We start from the raw sequence: 17,319 nt of genomic DNA on the forward strand, positions 1-17,319 counted from the left end.
AACCTGTATGCAGGTCAGGAAGCAACAATTAGAACTGGACATGGAACAACAAACTGGTTCCAAATAGGCAAAGGAGTACGTCAAGGCTGTATATTGTCCCCCTGCTTATTTAACTTCTACGCAGAGTACATCGTGAGAAACGCAGGGCTGGAGGAAGCACAAGCTGGAATCAAGATTGCCACGAGAGATATCAGTAACCTCAGATATGCAGATGACACCACCCTTATGGCAGAAAGCAAAGAACTAAAGAGTCTCTTGATGAAAGTGAAAGAGGAGAGTGAAAAAGTTGGCTTAAAGCTCAACATTCAGAAAACTAAGATCATGACATCCAGTCCCATCAGTTCGTGGCAAGTAGATGGGGAAACAGTGGCTGACTTTATTTTGGGGGGCTCCAAAATCACTGCAGATGGTGATTGCAGCCATGAAATTAAAAGATGCTTACTCCTTGGGAGGAAAGTTATGAACAACCTAGACAGCATATTAAAAAGCAGAGACATTTCTTTGCCAACAAAGGTCTGTCTAGTCAAGGCAATGGTTTTTCCAATGGTCATGTAAGGATGTGAGAGCTGGACTATAAAGGCTGAGCAAAGAAGAATTGATGCTTTTGAACTATGGTATTGGAGGCTCTTGAGAGTCCCTTGGACTGCAAGGAGATCCAACCAGTCCATCCTAAAGGAGATCAGTCCTGGTTGTTCATTGGAAGGACTGATGTTGAAGCTGAAGGTCCAATCCTTTGGCCACCTGATGCGAAGAGCTGACTCATTTGAAAAGACCCTGTTGCTGGGAAAGATTGAGGGCAGGAGGTGAAGGGGACAACAGAGGATGAGATGGTTGGATGGCATCACCAACTCAATGGATATGAGTTTGGGTGAACTCTGGGAGGTGCTGATCGACAGGGAGACCTGGCATGCTGCATTTCATGGGGTCACAAAGAGTTGGACACTTAGTCATGTCCGACTCTTTGCTACTGAACTGAACTGGTCCACTGTGAATAACAAAATACACATTTATTATTTGGGATATTCTAAGAATTTAGAAGTTACCTCGAGGAACTTGAACAAAGACCAGAGAAATTCTTTTATTATACAGTAGAGCTACCAGGTTTTGAAAACTGCCCAAGAATCCCCTCTTCCTTGCCCTTGAATGGAAAGTTCTGGTGTGATAACTCTGCATTTTATGTCCTAATCTCCAATGGAAAAATTTGTTCAACTTCCTGCCTTCATGGTAGTAGAAAACAGTTATAGTCCTAAGGTCAAAGACAGTGTTCACTTCAAAAAAATAGTTAACATTCAAGATGGTAGAGGGGTGAGTGGAGAAGGATTCTTAACATTTCTTTCCAATAGGTCAAGGGTCGTGATAAACATATTAATAATTTGAAAAAGAAATGTCAGAAGGAATCCGAGCAGAACCGGGAGAAGCAGCAGCGTATTGAGACCTTGGAGCGCTATCTGGCTGACCTGCCCACTCTGGAAGACCATCAGAAACAGAGCCAGCAGGTAGCAGCAATGACCAAGCATGCCTGGGGCAAGTTGGGGGTGGTAGGGGGGTGCTTTCTCAACCTCTGCTGCATGCAGTGACCTTGTGGTGTCCTGAAAGGAAAGTCCCAAAGGAGTCATGTCCAGACTGACATCACAACTGAATTGCAAAGTTTTTGAAATATATCCAAAGACTTCCCTGCATGTTGAGCTAAGCATGGAATTCTGTCTCTCAGCTTAAGGATTCTGAGTTGAAGAGCACAGAGCTGCAGGAGAGAGTGACTGAGTTGGAGAGTTTGCTGGAGGAGACCCAGGCAGCCTGCAGAGAAAAGGAGGTTCAACTGGAAAGCCTGAGACAGAGGGAAGCTGACTTCTCCTCCATCCGACATAGGTAAATATCCCTGCTGCTGCTGCTGCTGCTAAGTCGCTTCAGTTGTGTCCGACTCTGTGTGACCCCATAGACGGCAGCCCACCAGGCTCCCGTGTCCCTGGGATTCTCCAGGCAAGAACACTGGAGTGGGTTGCCATATCCTTCTCCAGTGCATGAAAGTGAAAAGTGAAAATGAAGTCGCTCAGTTGTGTCCGACTCTTCGCGACCCCCTTTACTGCAGCCTACCAGGCTCCTCCACCCATGAGATTTTCCAGGCAAGAGTACTGGAGTGGGTTGTCATTGTCCTCTCCAAATATCCCTGAGAGGTTTAGAAAGAAGCAGAGAGCTAGGTTCTGGTCCTGGCTACCCTACTCACTGCTTGTTTAACTTTGGGCAACTCACTTTACTTCTCTGAGCTTTGTTTTCTTTGGATTGTAAGTAATAGGAAAACTGTTTATGAGCAGGGACTGTGTCTTTGAGATGGAATGTGAGTGGTATAGAGGTGCAGTGGGGTTTTCCACTGTTCTTTAGAAAGATCCAACCCAGTGCCTGGCATCATAGTAGTATTGGGCAATAATTTTTGAAAAGGTATGTGTTGAATGAATGGGAGGACTTTATAAACTGGAAAGTGAGTATCTGTATTTGCAGAAATAGATCCTGTTGCTGATGACTGAGGGTTATCCACATGGTGAATCTTGTGAAGGCTACCAGGAGCATCTGTTACTTCTCCTTAGCCCTAGGGATTGCTCTCAATTGCCACAGCAGGCTCTGAGAACAAAACAAGATGCTATAATGTACTCTCAGGATGTCTTGGGAACTTCTTCCATATTAATAGCAGTTTCAGAAAAAATGTCATGGCTGTGTTTCAACAGCCTCTTGGACCAAATCCAATTTTTAATAGGATGGATTGGATTTCTCATCCCACATTCAACCACAGTAACCCTGTTGTTTATCTCAGCATATGGCCCATGATGAAAGTGATTGTGGTTTGGGCACAAAGTTGGATCTGTCCCAGACTGGGTGTGCAAAGAAAAAAGGACTTTTTGGGGTTTTTTTGTATTTTCTAAAATTTCTCTATCCTATATGTGTGACTTTTGTAATTTAAATACATGTGATGAATGTTTACTTTTAAATATCAAAACAAAGAATAAAGAAGCCTTGGGTAGGTAAAGAATTGCTGGCACATTGTATAGATGCTGACCTCTAGGGAAGGGAACTAACATATACTGAGCAAGCAGCTTCTGTGTGGCATTCCCTACTTTAAACGGACCTAAGCAATTATCCCCAGCTATGGCTTGGAAGGGCCTACTTGTCTTGCCTAGTAAATAGCAGTATCAGGAATCAAAGCCACATCTCTCTGATTTAGAGTTCTTGAAGAGGCTACTGTCTTTCAGCCTACAAGATAAGCAGTGTGTGGAAGATGCCAGTGGAGAAGGTCCAGCTCAACAAGGACAAGGTCCCCAAGTGGAAATGGAGTCTTGGCAGAAGGAATGTGATTCCCTTCGAAAGGTGACTGAGGGCGTCCAGGCCGTAAGGGGGTAGGCTTAGAGGAAGCAGAAGATTGGGTTTTGGTAGGGAACCATGAATTTCTGGCCCCAAGCCCCCTAGGATCTGTTACCCAGAGTTTGTATTCTCTTTTCCTAGAAGCCATCCCTGCATAATAAGTTCACATTTTAGATAGCCATCCTTAGTACTGGCAAGCAAAGTTAGGGAAGGGCATGCCTCTGAATATCCAAACTCAGATGTACCAAAATGGTGCCCTGAAGCTTAGTGCACTTCCTTCATGGCTCAGGCCCTCTACAAAACCTCTTGCATTGAGCAGAGTTTTAGCCAGTGAGGTGGCCCAAATTCACCATAGAAGAAGGAGCCCAGGACCTACCAGAGAGACTTGTTTGAAGGTCAGCAAAAAAGACCCAGAAACGATTCAGAGAGTACCTGGGGTCTCATAGGACAGGACACTGGACCTGTTTAGGTTCCCTTCTTAAACAGTGGGACCAAAGCTATAAATGAAAAACTGTCACAGCCTTGAACAGGACTGGCTTCGTTAAACTGAATTTTCAGTTGTGTCCTTTACCTAAGAACCAGAAGGTACACTTGCTGTATATGAAGTTGATTCTCCTGGCCGACAGTCATCAGGGTGAAGGTGTCTCTCCACCTGACTTCCCCATGTTAGTCATAGGTCTTCCGCATTGCGTTCCTCTTTGTTTAAACCTCTGTGCCTGGAGCACAGGACTGTGAAGCTAAGTAGCCAGGATAGGGATTCTGGTTTATATTTCTTGTTTTCACTCTGTTCTCACTATTAATTGGCTGTAGATAATAGTTGAGATAATAGTCAAACTGCAGATCTTAGTGCAGCCTCTTGCCATCTGGCCCCACTATTAGCATGTGCTTGCAATCGTCCTTGATAACTTTGCCTTTCAGATTGTGGAGAGGCAACAGCAGAAGATTGATCAGTTGCACTCACAAGTACAGGTGAGCTGGTATCCTTGGGACATGATGGGCAGGACTTGATGGAATTTCTAGAATTCAACCAACCCTATTCTTTGCCCTGCAATTTGCTCTGTGTTAAGAGTACCAGCTTAGGGCTTCTTAGGTGGTGCTAGTGGTAAAGAACCTGCCTGCCAGTGCAGGAGATGTAAGAGACACAGGTTTGATCCCTGGGTGAGGAAGATCCCCTGGAGAAGGGCGTGGCATCACACTCTAGTCTTCTTGTCTGCAGAATCACATGGACAGAGGAGCCTGGCAGGTGGTCCACAGAATTGCAGAGTCAGACACAATTGAAGTGACTTAGCATGCATCCAGGGGTACAAGCATGAGATCAAATCAGTGCTTGTGGCCTACAGTCTTTTTGGGAAGGGGTTTCATTCAGCACAGTACAGTGAGAGCATCCATATTACCCTGGGGGAGCATAAAAGAATCATTGAAAGTAGGGGAGATCAAGGAAGGGTTTCTGGAGACCATGAGGCTTGAAGAAGGAGGAGGAGTTAGCCGGGCAATGAGGAAGCTAGCATAGGATGGTATTGAAATTCTGATAGAAGGAACAGCGTGGGTAGGAACACGAAGGCATGTGACAGCAGGGTTTATGCATGGAGCTGCAAGTCGTTTGCTAGTGTTGAGTAAGATGGCAGATGGAGAAGTGGGCTATGGGAGGGCTTGGACTGTCCAGTGAAGTTAGCTTTTATTCTTTAGGTAGGTGATGGGAATCTACTGTAGCATTTCGTTGAGGTGTGATGTAGTCAGGTTTGCAGCTCAGACTTGAGTGTGGAAGAAGATTGGCAGTTGGAGAGAAGCAAGGCTGGAGGGTAGGTCTGTTGCAGAAATTAAAGACAATTCCTGGTTTCTATTTTGGGCCAGAGTGGGAGTGTCCTTAATTGGGTTCTCCAAGAAAGTGTAGGTACAGGTTCTCTTTGGATTCTAAAAGAGGTTTTCATACCAAAACAGGTGAAATGCACTTCCACCGAGGAACAGCTGGAAAGCTCAGTCCTACCGTTGCCATCATGTGGGTCTGTTTAGTTCACAAATTTCAAGTCCTCTAAAGAGATAGTCAAGCCTAGTGAATGTTTACATCCATTTATTTTATTACTGTTATTATTTTGGATCTCACTGTGCAGCTTGCAGGATCTTAATTCTGTGTTGGAAATTGAACATGGGCCCTTGGCAGTGAAAGCAGGATGTCCTAACCACTGGACAGTCAGGGAATTCCCTACATCCATTTAAAATCCCAAGATTTTAGCAGTTTTTAATGTATCTCAAAGTATGTTTCCTGGAACTCTTGACAACATTTTATTTATTTATTTTTGGCTGCGCTAGGTCTTGGTTGCTTTGAAAGGGCCTTCCCTAGTCAGAGCAACTGGTTGCCGCTCTCTTGCTGCAGTGTGCAGGCTGCTCATCGCAGTGGCCCCTCTTGTTGCAGAGCACAGGCTCTAGGGTGCGCAGGCTTCAGCAGTTGTGGCACAGGGGCTTGCTCACCTGCCCCAGGGCATGTGGGATCTTCCTGGACCAGGGATTGAACCAGTGTCCCCTGCATTGCAAGGTGTATTAACCACTGGACTACCAGGGAAGCCCTCCACAACATTTTAAATGTATATTTACCCATGATGAGACTTCTAAGACAAATTAAAATGTCAGGTGAATTTGTTGGAATTAGGTGGATTCAAAATGGTCACTTTGGGTCTTTCGTGGTGGTGAGATGTTCTCCTTGGCTATTTAATTTTTTATTAAAATGGAAAAGCTCAGAAATATTATTTATACTTTATTTGTCCAAATCAGTTTCAAAACCAGAGGGAAATTGGAATGAACAGAATGAGAGGCAAAAGATAACAAGTCTATACCTCCCTCTCCTGATCCTGACCACTCCTAAACACATACACACACATATACATAACTAGATTAGGTGACAGCATGCCCTCTGCTGCTGCTGCTACGTCGCTTCAGTTGTGTCCTCTTTCTCATCTCTGTCAAAAGCATTCAATATACAGGGCTTCCCTGGTGGCTCAGTGGTAAAGAATCCGTTTGCCAGTGCAGGAGACGCAGATTCGATCCCTGGTTTGGGAATATCCCCTGGAGAAGGAAATGGCAACCCACTCCAAAATTCTCATGGACAGAGGCGCCTGGCAGACTGCAGTCCATGGGCTGGCAAAAGAGTGGGACACATCTTGGTGACTAAACAACAACAGTTGTCAAGGGCATTTGGCTGTGAGCTCCTCAAAGACAGGAATGTCTGGTATTGTTTTCTGTGTCCCTAGTGCCTGTCAGTAGTGAGTGCTCAATCAATAATTGAACTCAACTGAGACGACATTCCTTGCCCTCGAGAAAGTTATGGTCTAATAGAGAGAAGAATCAAGCGCACAGCCAACAAATGTACTCATAAGCCATGAGTATTAGCAGCAGGGCAAGGTTGGGATTAATTGAATCTGATTTGCAGATGAAGGAAGGTTGAGGTGGGAAGTTTCCCAGGTGACTGGCAGAGCAGAGGGGCATTCTGGGCAAAAGCAAAGAAAAGTGAGCAACAGTATTGGTGCTGGAAGCCAGTCAGTCAGTCTGTGTGACTAGAGTGGAGGCGATGTGGAGGGTAAAGAGAGGTAAAGATAGAGAAGTAGGTAAAGGCCAGGCTGACCTGTTAATAGAATGCTCTTCTGAGGAGCCTGACCTCGGTTGGTTCATGGTCAGGGGCTTGAGAAGGGTTTTGATGGGAAGTCACAGATCAGGGTTGTTCTAAAATAATCTCTTAGCAGCAGTGTGTGGGCAGGGTAGGGCTTTACTATTATGTAGTCCAGACCAGAGGCGATGTGGTCTGACCCAGACTTGTTACCTCTGATGTGTTCTCCCACCCTCCTTGTCATGGGATTCAGAGCCTAGAGCAGGAAGTGGCTCAAGAAGAAGGAACAAGCCAGGCCCTGAAAGAGGAGGCCCAAAGGAGGGAGACAGCCCTGCAGCAGCTGCGCACAGCTGTGAAAGAGGTGAGAAGCACCAGCTAGGCCTCTTGGCATTGTCTTTACAAACCTAATTTCTCTGTGTACTCTATCCATTCCCACTCCCACAAGCCCCCCCACATTTTGAGAGGTCTCTTACTACGCTGTTTTGGAGGAGTAAGAAGGGACATTGCATCATCCTTCATATTCAAGGTCCTGAGCCTGCCTTTGGCTGTGATTATCCAGTAATGCTTTTTGGATATGGAAAATCATTCTCTCTTATTTTGTCTTCTTGCAGCCACAGGTTTGTGGGGTTGGGAATGAAGGGTTCAAGAAGACTGAAGGTTTGGTGATCCTCCTGGAGTAAACAGAGCTGTCAGCAGGGGGCGGTCAAGGTCACTGGCCAAGTGCCTAGGAAGGAGTCTCCAAGAGCAAAGATGGTCATATGGCCCAGTGTGGGTAAAGGGCTGGGACTAGTGGAGAAACTCTATTCCTTGTCTTTAAAACAGAATAGTGGTAGGAAGGGAAGGAGAGTGTGTTAAAGCTGTGGTGGGAAAGGGAGAGAAAGAGACACAGATACACGTGAATGAGCTGGTCTTTGTAGTAAAGCCTGACTCCACCGAGGTGAAAGACCGAAAAGGCAGGGCACTCTTAAGCACTGTGTCCTCCAGGTCAGCAGCTTCTTTAGCCCCTAGCCTTCACCTGCCCAGTGGCCACTAGCTGTCACGTTGTCTTTCTTGCCCACTTTATTCCTCTAACACACACTAATCAAGCTGGCTGGTGGCCACTTTTGTCAGGGTGGCAGGGAGAGATTGAAACCAGTGTCTCCTCAGATTTCACAGTTCACGTTAAGCCTTCTCTAATAGCCTGGCTAACAGAGTTGGCGAGGGACTGGCTTCAGATAGATTTCCGAGGAGCGGGAGTATTTTCTCTAGTTCCTGAGCAGAAACCTGGAGGCTGCTGACTCAGTCTGCTGGGGTGCAGTTTCCTCTCCAGTGCTGCGGTCCTCTGGGCCCAACCTACAGCAGCCTGATATTGATGGAGAGGGGGCAATGCAAAGCCTGTTGGTAGGAGTGGGGAGGGGGGAACATTGCCTTTGTCTCATAGCTTCCCCTCGACACACCATACACGTATAGCCACATTCGTGTGCAGTTACTCTGCTTCTCCCTAGGCCTGAGTTAACATGCTCACCTATCTATCTGCTCAGCTTTCAGTACAGAACCAGGACCTCATTGAGAAGAATCTGACGCTCCAAGAACAGCTGCGACAGGCCCAATCAGGGTCCCCATCTTCATCAGACACAGCTCAGCTGGCATTTGAGCTGCACCAGGAATTGGCCAGTTGTCTTCAAGATCTGCAGGCTGTCTGTAGCATTGTGACCCAGAGGGCCCAGGGCCACGACCCCAATCTCTCCCTGCTCCTGGGCATTCACTGTGAGTCCTTAGACCAGTCTGGGACCTAGGAGAGAGTGGCTTTCATTCTCCTCTCACCCCTATCTACCTTTCTCAGTTAGATGTTCAGTAAATCTGTTTTGGAAGCAGGCATCCTTATGGGTACCTGGGTGTAGGACAAACAGAAAAAAAGTGGCCCTTAGGCAGCAAGACTTTTAGCCCATTATCCCTAGCTGTTTTATAAAAAGTGCCATGTTCCAAGACCACAGGCCTTAGGGTACTGCCTGTCCACACTGCCCCCTCCACATGAAAGTGTCTTCTGACTTACTTATTAACATTCTTTTAAAATGTTCTCCTCCTCCCCAGCTGCACAGCACCCAGGGACTCAACTAGATTTTCAGAAGCCAGATGTGATCAGGAGAAAACTGGAAGAGGTTCAGCAGCTACGCCGTGACATCGAGGACTTAAGGACCACCATGTCAGATAGATATGCCCAGGACATGGGAGAAAACTGTGTCACACAATGAGGAATGCTGGGGGTGGACAAGCTGTGTTCCCCCAGGGAGAATCTGGTCTGCTGAGAGCACCGTCCAGCAGGTCCTGCCCTGACAATCTCTTGCCTCCTATCTGCTGCTATTCCCAGAGAGAAGGGGTGGGAGGGAGGAGGTGTGAGCCTGCATATAGGGCCACGGGCCGGTGAGAGAATTTTGTTTGTCTTGCCCAACTCTGGCTTTGCCTTGTTGGGTTGCATTTATCCTATCATCCTGATTCACTCTTTTAGGGTGAGTTATAATTAACTTGCAGGTAAATCCTCACAGACTATTCCCAGTAACAAGCTGATGTCAAAGGCAAACAGGCTGCTCAACTCCCTTCTGCATCCTTTGGGATGGATCCACATTCATTCCCACTCTGTACCTTGGTCGTGCTGATGCCCAAAGTTCCTTAGAAGGGCTGGGAAAGGCTGAGTACCAGTAACAGTAGCCATTTGAGAATCCTCCGGCCCTCTGTGCCAGCCTTCTTGGGACCTGAGCTGGCTCTGGACTTTTCCTAGGCCCAGGCCCACTTCTTCTTCCTCAGGGCTCTTGTTCTCACTGATGCCTCAGGGTGATCTGCTCATTAGCAAAGTATTTGCTAGGATTGGGGGCCTGGGAATTATACCCAGGGCTCCTTTATCTGTGCTGTCATGCCTATTTACAGGAGACCCACTCGAACTGCCCCGTGCCCTTGGGGCTCTGATCATGTAGTTACCACAGCCCCTTTGTCCTTTGTTCTCAGGCTGGCCAGGTAGCCCCTTCTTGGGCTTTGAGTGCAGACTCTTCTCTGTGGTTCTGGGTTGATACCACAAGGCACTGTCAAGCTGCTCACCCCCTTCCCCCAAGGCTGGGGCCAGTGCCTGGCCTTCTGATTTGTGCCTGTCTCGTGTTTGGGCATGGGGGTCCTTTCCCTTTCCTGCTCTGGGCTCCTTGAGCGTTGAGAGTAGCCAGTACAGGTCAGCTTCAAGGTATAGCGTTTGTGTTTTTAGTTGTTTTTCTGGGGCTTTCGGAGCTCTGCTTTCTGGTTTCTCTTGCCTCTTTGTTGAGAGCATCTTGTAGTCCCTTTGTGTCTGGTCCTTGGCCACCTCAAGGTTTCCTCTGGATCTGGAGCCAGGGCTGTGAGAGGGGAGTCCTGAGCAGTGCAGGAGTCCAGAGCCAGCCACTGGGAGGTGGTTGCTAAGCTTTGGGCTAGCAGGGCAGCATCCTGGACCTCACTCCCAGGCCTGAATGAGACTCCTTCTTAAGTGTTTTTACAAGTTGGTGTTTTATTTATGGAGTGACTTAAGCCTCCATTCAAAGCATCCCCACCCAGCTGTCCCCTCAGCCTCTGGGCTCCTGCCTGCTAAAAGCTGAGCTGCCTGGTTGGTCTCCACCCTGAATTGGGAGCCCAGCCACCATGCTCACGGGTATTTTTCCTCATAAAGTTTATAAGCAGTTATTTATATGAATCCTTGTTATGTCAACTAGTTTGTATTGCCTATTTTGTTTACAAAATAAAATTTTAACAGACTCCTCAGTTTTCCATTGCCTTCCATTACCATCATCTCATACTCCACCCCTCATTTTGGCTTGTTGGGGCCAAAGCCTGGGTGTTTAGCCAAGTTCTCCAAATAGCAGCAAAGAGGGAACTTTGGCAGGTCCAGCCTCATGTTTGTATCTCTACCACTTCTGCTCCTCTGTCTGTGGAGACGGATAAGACCTCTTCCCACAGCACTTCGTATTGTGTGATGCTACCCTGAGTCATAGAACAAGTGTGTCGGAGTTTCAGTAATCCTGACAAGGAAGTCTGCTGCCTTGCGTATTGCTGCAGGCAAGTGGCTTCCCCAGAGCAAGGCAGGGCACTGTGTTTGCCTCCAGGAGCTAGGCTTGTCTTCCTGGGTTATTCTTCGGGCCCTGGGCCTGGGGAGACTTCTGAGGAGTGTCATGTCCCACTCCAGACAGATAGCTGAGTCTCCAAAGTTGGGCTGGTTGCTGCCTCGTACTGTACTCCCTGCAATTTGCTGGGAGTAGGTTTTTGGAGGGTCATCTGCAGCATGAAGTCAGGGTGGGGCTGGGGCCACCCCAAGACCAGCTGTGGATTTTTAACAAGGGCCCAGCCAGACTGGGGAACCCACTGCCAGCCTCTGCCTGCACCGGGTCCAGAGCTAGAAGCCTTTCTCACCTTGGTCCCCATTTGGCTCTTTGAGGGCGTGACCTTGTCTCCCGCCACCACCCTTGTCTGAACCTGCCTATGAGCGGAGAGGAGCTCTGGGGAAAACTCGCAGCGAGGGGTTGTCACTGACGTGGCGTGCCCCGCGGGGTTAGCTATGTGTGGGTGGCCGCCAGGACAATGCTCGACTGGAACCAGGTTCCCTAGGCGGGGAACTGAGAACAGCCCCGAGCCTTCAAAGCCCGGAGCTGAGCAGCGACGTCGTGGCACCCGGGGGAGGGCAACCAGTTGGGTGCAGCAAACCTGGGCGAGGCTGAGGCGGCCTCTGCCAAGCCCCTGCCCCCGCCCTTTCCATCAGATCGCTCCCTGGCCTTATATTGTGAGCCCCAGGCCGGGGAGGGCTGAAACGGGCGGCCCTGCGTGCGACGCGGGTCCCCGGCGCGCCCAGTCCCCAAGGGGGAGGGGAGGGGGCCCCCCCCCCCGGCGGTGCGCGGGGCGGGGTCGCGCAGGCCCCGCCCCGGCCGCGCGCCTGTCCGCGCCGCCCATTGGTCCCGAGAGCGGTGACTCGCGGGCTGAGCAGGAAGGAAACCGCTCCCGAACGCGGCGGCCTCGTCTCTAGGCCGTGCAGCTGCTGCCACCGCCGTCTGTCTGCCTGTCCTGTCGGTCCACCCGCAGCATGAGTGGCCTGCGCGTCTACAGTACGTCGGTCACCGGCTCCCGCGAAGTGAGTGTGCGCCCTGGGCTAGAGCGCGGGCGGCGGTTCCGGGGCTCTGGACCCGACGCCTGGGACCCGCCCCCAGGGCGGGGGCGCCGAGGTGCTGGGCATGGCCTCCGGAGTTGGGCTGGGGAGGTTCTACAGCCCCATCCTGAACCTTGAACATTTACTGAAGATATCCTGGGTCCTCCGCACCCCGACTACGAGGCCGATCATTGACTCTGTCCTTATCTGGCCCTTCCTCTTTCCACTGTGTCTGTACTTGGGGCGGGGGTGGCCCCTCACCAGCCTCCACCCAGGCCTGCCATGCTTTCCCCTTGCTGAGCTCCTGGCTCTCCCCACCCTGAATTTCTCTCACTTACCTTCACCCTGACTCCCCTCCTCATGGTTGGTGGTCCCTCTCTTCTCCCATACCACCACAAGCCTGACTCATCTTCCCAACTCCCTGTGGCCAGAACCCTCCCCTAGAGTGTGTAGCGGGACAGGGGGAACCAAAGCTCCTGACCACAGCCCCTTTGTCTCTGCCCAGGGTTCTCCCCCTCAACCTTCCAGGCTGCTCGCTAATCCCTACCCGCCCTCTGCCCCCAGATCAAGTCCCAGCAGAGTGAGGTGACCCGCATCCTGGATGGGAAGCGCATCCAGTACCAGCTAGTGGACATCTCCCAAGACAACGCCCTGCGGGACGAGATGCGAGCCTTGGCCGGCAACCCTAAGGCCACCCCACCCCAGATTGTCAACGGGGACCAGTATTGTGGGGTATGGGCCTTGGGGCTGGGGGTGGAGGAAGCCTTACAGGAGGATACCAGCTGGGCTCAGACCTGAGGCAGCACACCAGCACTCTGGTGACCGCTTCTCTTCCCCTCCCCTAGGACTATGAGCTCTTCGTGGAGGCTGTGGAACAAAACACACTGCAGGAGTTCCTGAAACTGGCCTGAGCCAAGTCACCCCCCTGGACTCGTCATCACATTCCCCACCCCCAGCCATCACCCCGCCATGAAGGACCTTGTGACCAACTCCCTGTTATTCCTAACCTTCTGAACGGGGAGCCCCTCCCCTCAACCCAAGACCCCTTCTCCTCCCCTAACTGTAAGCCCCCTCTTCTCCATTCAGCAGCAACATTCCTCACCCAGCGGTCTAAGAAATTGTCTTAAGCTACAGCCCAAGTGCTGGTTGTCCTCAGCTCGGTCCTGAGGCTGCCACCCTGCCTGGCACTGGCTGATGGGCACCTTTGCTGATTCCATTAGCCAAGGCTCTGCCAAAGGCCCCGCAGTCCCCGTCCGGGAGCACCGCAGAAACAATTAAATGCTCCATTCCATTGACACCGTGTCTGTCTGGTGTGGCCTGTGCCTCCCGGGTCCCGGCTCTGAGCAGAGCTGGTGGCAGATGTGACTGTGCTGAGGCTGTGCTCGGTGGGCAGGTCGACTGGCAGTCCCGTGTGGCACCTTTGTGCATGTGACAGTGTGTGTGTTTGGATATATGCCCAGATCACACGCACACACACTTGTGCTGGGCCGTCGGTTTCTAGAGATGCTGGGGGGCGGGTCACCCTGCAGTGCCCGCGCATGTGGTGGTGCCCATGATGCGCTTGTGCCCTGGTGTGCACTGCACGTCTGCATGCCAGTCAGTAACAGGGTGGCACCCTGTGCCCTCCTGCCTGTGTCCCGACAGCTCAGCTCGGTGTGGGGGGTGTCGTGGAAGTGGGTGCCCAGGTGCAGTTCTGCCGGGGCGGGGGCAGTGGCTCTCATGCAGTGTTGAAGTGTCCCTACGTGCTTGTCCTGTGCGTGTCTGGGCGCAGGGATCCGCTGGCTGCACGGTGGCCCAGGAGGTGCCAGGCCCAGGCCGGCCCGGGCCCTCCCTCCCCTGGAGCAGCTTAGCCCTCGGGGCAGAAAGAGGAACCTACAGGACAAAGACCCAGGGCCAGGGCCACCAGCTGGGGCTCGGGTTACGGCAGCGCTAGCGCAGCTGGGCTGCCCCGCCAAGAGAGCCTCGGGGAGCAGCCGGTATCAGGCGGGCGGGCGGTTTATTTGGGGCCGGGGGCGGGCAGTGAGGCCCGTCGAACCCGAAGCAGCAGCGTGGCATTGGGCACCAGGCCCGCAGCCTGCAATGTGAGCGCGTCGTCATTGTAGACTGTGGGCGGGAACGTACTGAAGATCTCGAAGGTGGTGGGCTCCACGGCCCTGGGGACAGGGAAGCACAGATCAGGCTGGGTCGTGGCGCTTGAGCCCCACTTCGGTCGCCAGCCGTGCCCCGCGCCCACCTGGCCTGTGCGAGCAGGGCGCGCACATCGCCGACCCTGTCCTCCGGCCGCATCATCAGGAGGAAAGCCTGCTCGCCGTTCTCAGACTTGATGCGCAGCATGGAGAGCCGGGGTGCAGGCGACTCCGGAGACTCCCGGCTCCTGCGGACCCAGAGGCTGTCAGTGCTCCCCCGAGGAACCCAAGCCCAGCGTCCTCACCTCTCCACTCGGCCCTCACCTCGCACGCTCAGCAGCCAAGGCAGGCGTCTCCACCACGATCTCCTGGATCCTGACAGGCAACGGGCAGCAGTTCTGGAAAGCATTGATGGAGTGGACAGAGCCCTGGGCCCTGCCAGAGTCAGGGCTTCCCCCAACCCCTCCCTACAAGGGACATCTCCCTGCCCAGGGATGGATGAGACCAGTGAGCCAAAAGTGGCCCAGGGTGTAAACCGGAGCCCAAGGAGAGGAAACAGAAGGGAAGCTTTGGGAGGTGGCTCCATCATTCCCTCATTCTAGTGGGGAAGACAGAATCCTACAGGCAGCGACCAGGCTGGATGCCTAACCCAGCATTTCCCTAGGGAAATGACACCTGCGCTGACTGAAGGATGAAGAGGAGTTCTTAGACATGGAAGGAGGGGGGACAAGGATATCCCAGACAGCATAGACGAGAGAAGGCTTCTGAGAAGAGGTGATCTATTTGAGAGTCTGGAAAATCCTATGGACGGAGCCTGGTAGGCTACAGTCCATGGGGTCACAAAGAGTCGGACTCGACTGAGCAACTTCACTTTCTTTCCTTCTTAGTTCATGGGGATCAGGCTGGACCGGGAAGAAAACGTAAAAGATGGGAAGAGGACCAGGAAGGAATTACAGGCTTTACCTAGGAACCACTGGAGGGTTTCAAAAGGGAAGAGACAAGATCCAATTTGCATTTTAAAAGGGCACAGAGGCTGCTGGGGAAGGATGGCTGGCAGGGTGGGAGTGGAGGTGAGGTCAGTGAGGGGGCCACTGCAGTTGCCTGGGAGGCACGGGAGCCTGGGCTAGGTTGGCAGGGACAGAACTGGAGAGGAGATGGATTTGGGAGCAGCTCTGGGGATCGACAGATCTGGCAGGACTTGGCCAGTGTGGTGAAGGCAGAGTGCGGGGTGGGAACGGGTTTGGTACCTTTCACAGGGGGAGAGGAGGACAGGGAGTGAGAAGAGGGCATGGTGAGTTCTGTGAAGCCCAGGAAGGTGTATTTCGGACTGAACCTTGAGGAGGTGGCCTGGACTTGAGCTCACCCCCAGCCTAGAGTCCCCTGACCTGCCCGTTCTTACAGCTCCTGCCCCCATATTGTGCCTGATGTTCTCTGGTCCTCACTCAGAGCCCTCAGCAGCTCCATCATTTCCAGGAGACCGTGGAACAGCTAGCTGTGAGGGGCCTGTCTCTCCATGCAGGCCATCCTGAGGGGCCCCCAAGCCTGAGCCTCCAGATTAACCACTGCTCTGGTCGGCTGGGCGAGGGTTGATGGCAACCACACACACACACAGTAAGGCCCGGGGAGCCAGGGCTGGGCTCACCTGCAGGGTGTCCCGGATTGGGCCCCGGATGTCAATCACCTCGCCTTGTCGGATCACAAATTTGGGGAGCCTGTTCAGAAACTTCTCGGCGGTCATCCTGGAGCCTGCAGGGAAGGCATCGGGGAGCCTTGGTCGGGTGGGGACTGGAGTGATGGTGGAGGAGGCCCACCTGGAGCTTGTTGGGCACAGCATTCCCACCACCTGGCTCAGCCGCAGGGCCGAGCTCACCTGGATGCTCTATGCTGTCCAAGGGTTTTCGATTCCTCTGCAGGCCCACCACGCGGCCCTCACCTGGGAACGGGTCCAGCCCGTTCTCTGGGTAGACCTGACTGCGCAGGTCACTCACCTGGCAAGAAGGAAGGGAAACAGTGGCAGGCACAGCTCTTCAGCCCTGGGCTTCATCCCCACCCCTCCGTGCCCAGAGGCCCCAGGAACAGGCCCGCGGGGTGGCCTGCCGCAATCCCCATGTTGCAGATGAGGGAACCGAGGCCCTGGGAGAGAGCAGGAGAGCTGCCGTTCATGCTGCTCTCACCCACCTGACCCCTGCTCTCCCTGCAAGCTCCCCCCTCATGCCAGCTGGAGTCACAGTGCTGACATCCCCCTCCCAGAGCAGGGGAGGGATGAGGGTGTTTAGGAGAGGGCAAAGCCTGGCTTGGCATGCACTGCCTCGAACACCCCCGGTCGTGACTCACGGTAGTTTCCAAGCCGGGCTGGCACGCGCTCCCTCACATGCTCACATTGTGGAACTAACGAACCACCCTCGGGGACACGGCCTCAGGTTGGTCCAGTCACCCTCATTTCGCTGCCCACCGCCCCCACAGCAGGGGGCTGGCTGCACCTCAAGTTCTTTAGTCCCAACATCTGCCTCCTCCCAAAGCACTGCCTTCCACCCCAATGAGGAGGCGCCAGGAGCCCCTGGGGGCAGCCAGGTCGCCTCTGCACAGACGCTTCGCTGTTCCCAGTTGGTCCAGCTGTCCTGGACATGGTGGAGGAGGGTCCCAGGCTGAAGGCTGTGCTTCGAGGCAGCCAGCAGGGGGCACTGCCTGCTGCTCAGCCTCCAGCCTTCCCTGCTGCCGCTGCTGCTGCTGCTGCTGCTGCTGGGGCCCCAGGGGCCCCCACAGCCTCCCAGCTCTCTTCCCAGGCTGGTTTCAGGCTCCCTCTCCTTCTGGAGAGGTCATCAGATGGTGGGGGGTCGGGAAGAAGGAGGGTCCCCTGAGGTGGGGCAGCGCCTCTAGGTGAGGCCTGAGAAAGCAATCCCACCCCCCCTGCAAAATCCCCACACTGGGAGTGAGTAAGTGGTTCTGGGATCAGCCCATCACCTTAAAGGGAACGCCATCAGGGTACAGCCGCTGGAGCTCTGAAGGGAAGAAGCCATCCAGTATGTCTCGGAGGCAGCGCTGTGGGGAGAGAGGTTGGATGAGGCCTGGGCTGGACCCTGTTTCCTGTCTAGATGGCAGGCTACGGGGGGAGGGGTTCCCTCTGT

General features: G+C 52.7%; 3 protein-coding genes across 7 annotated transcripts in view; 2 read left to right on the forward strand and 1 right to left on the reverse strand.

Annotated features, from left to right (window-relative positions):
• Positions 1 to 13,362, forward strand: part of CEP85 (centrosomal protein 85) — a 43,997-nt gene extending 30,635 nt beyond the window's left edge. For both annotated transcript variants that reach the window (XM_040229594.1, XM_040229595.1), the window contains 8 exons: positions 1,344 to 1,496; positions 1,712 to 1,866; positions 3,240 to 3,354; positions 4,267 to 4,317; positions 7,197 to 7,304; positions 8,464 to 8,689; positions 9,014 to 12,053; positions 12,914 to 13,362. In XM_040229594.1, coding sequence (XP_040085528.1) covers positions 1,344 to 1,496; positions 1,712 to 1,866; positions 3,240 to 3,354; positions 4,267 to 4,317; positions 7,197 to 7,304; positions 8,464 to 8,689; positions 9,014 to 9,174 — 969 coding nt within the window. In that variant the 3' untranslated portion in view covers positions 9,175 to 12,053; positions 12,914 to 13,362. The remainder of the gene's footprint in view (positions 1 to 1,343; positions 1,497 to 1,711; positions 1,867 to 3,239; positions 3,355 to 4,266; positions 4,318 to 7,196; positions 7,305 to 8,463; positions 8,690 to 9,013; positions 12,054 to 12,913) is intronic.
• Positions 11,733 to 13,363, forward strand: SH3BGRL3 (SH3 domain binding glutamate rich protein like 3). The gene is made up of 3 exons (XM_040229701.1): positions 11,733 to 12,053; positions 12,633 to 12,800; positions 12,914 to 13,363. Exons 1-3 carry the CDS (start codon positions 12,006 to 12,008, stop codon positions 12,977 to 12,979), a joined length of 282 nt encoding a protein of 93 aa, XP_040085635.1. The 5' UTR covers positions 11,733 to 12,005; the 3' UTR covers positions 12,980 to 13,363.
• Positions 13,364 to 14,045: 682 nt separating this feature from the next.
• The window catches only part of UBXN11 (UBX domain protein 11), a 30,282-nt gene continuing 27,008 nt past the window's right edge, over positions 14,046 to 17,319 (reverse strand). For all 4 annotated transcript variants that reach the window (XM_040229618.1, XM_040229621.1, XM_040229619.1 and 1 more), the window contains 6 exons: positions 17,156 to 17,233; positions 16,065 to 16,182; positions 15,837 to 15,940; positions 14,519 to 14,592; positions 14,302 to 14,442; positions 14,046 to 14,221 (listed from right to left, as the gene is read on the reverse strand). In XM_040229618.1, the coding sequence (XP_040085552.1) occupies positions 14,065 to 14,221; positions 14,302 to 14,442; positions 14,519 to 14,592; positions 15,837 to 15,940; positions 16,065 to 16,182; positions 17,156 to 17,233 (672 nt within the window). In that variant the 3' untranslated portion in view covers positions 14,046 to 14,064. The remainder of the gene's footprint in view (positions 14,222 to 14,301; positions 14,443 to 14,518; positions 14,593 to 15,836; positions 15,941 to 16,064; positions 16,183 to 17,155; positions 17,234 to 17,319) is intronic.

This window comes from Oryx dammah, unplaced genomic scaffold, assembly GCF_014754425.2.
Source record: "Oryx dammah isolate SB20612 unplaced genomic scaffold, SCBI_Odam_1.1 HiC_scaffold_27, whole genome shotgun sequence".
In the NCBI taxonomy this organism is placed as follows: domain Eukaryota; kingdom Metazoa; phylum Chordata; class Mammalia; order Artiodactyla; family Bovidae; genus Oryx; species Oryx dammah.

Excerpts from the sequence above, each read along its gene's own strand:
- SH3BGRL3 (XM_040229701.1), top strand. The coding sequence starts at position 12,006 with ATGAGTGGCCTGCGCGTCTACAGTACGTCGGTCACCGGCTCCCGCGAA. Across the intron at positions 12,054-12,632 it reads CGGTCACCGGCTCCCGCGAA|ATCAAGTCCCAGCAGAGTGA; the intron begins GTGAGTGTGCGC and ends CTCTGCCCCCAG. Across the intron at positions 12,801-12,913 it reads ACGGGGACCAGTATTGTGGG|GACTATGAGCTCTTCGTGGA; the intron begins GTATGGGCCTTG and ends CCCCTCCCCTAG.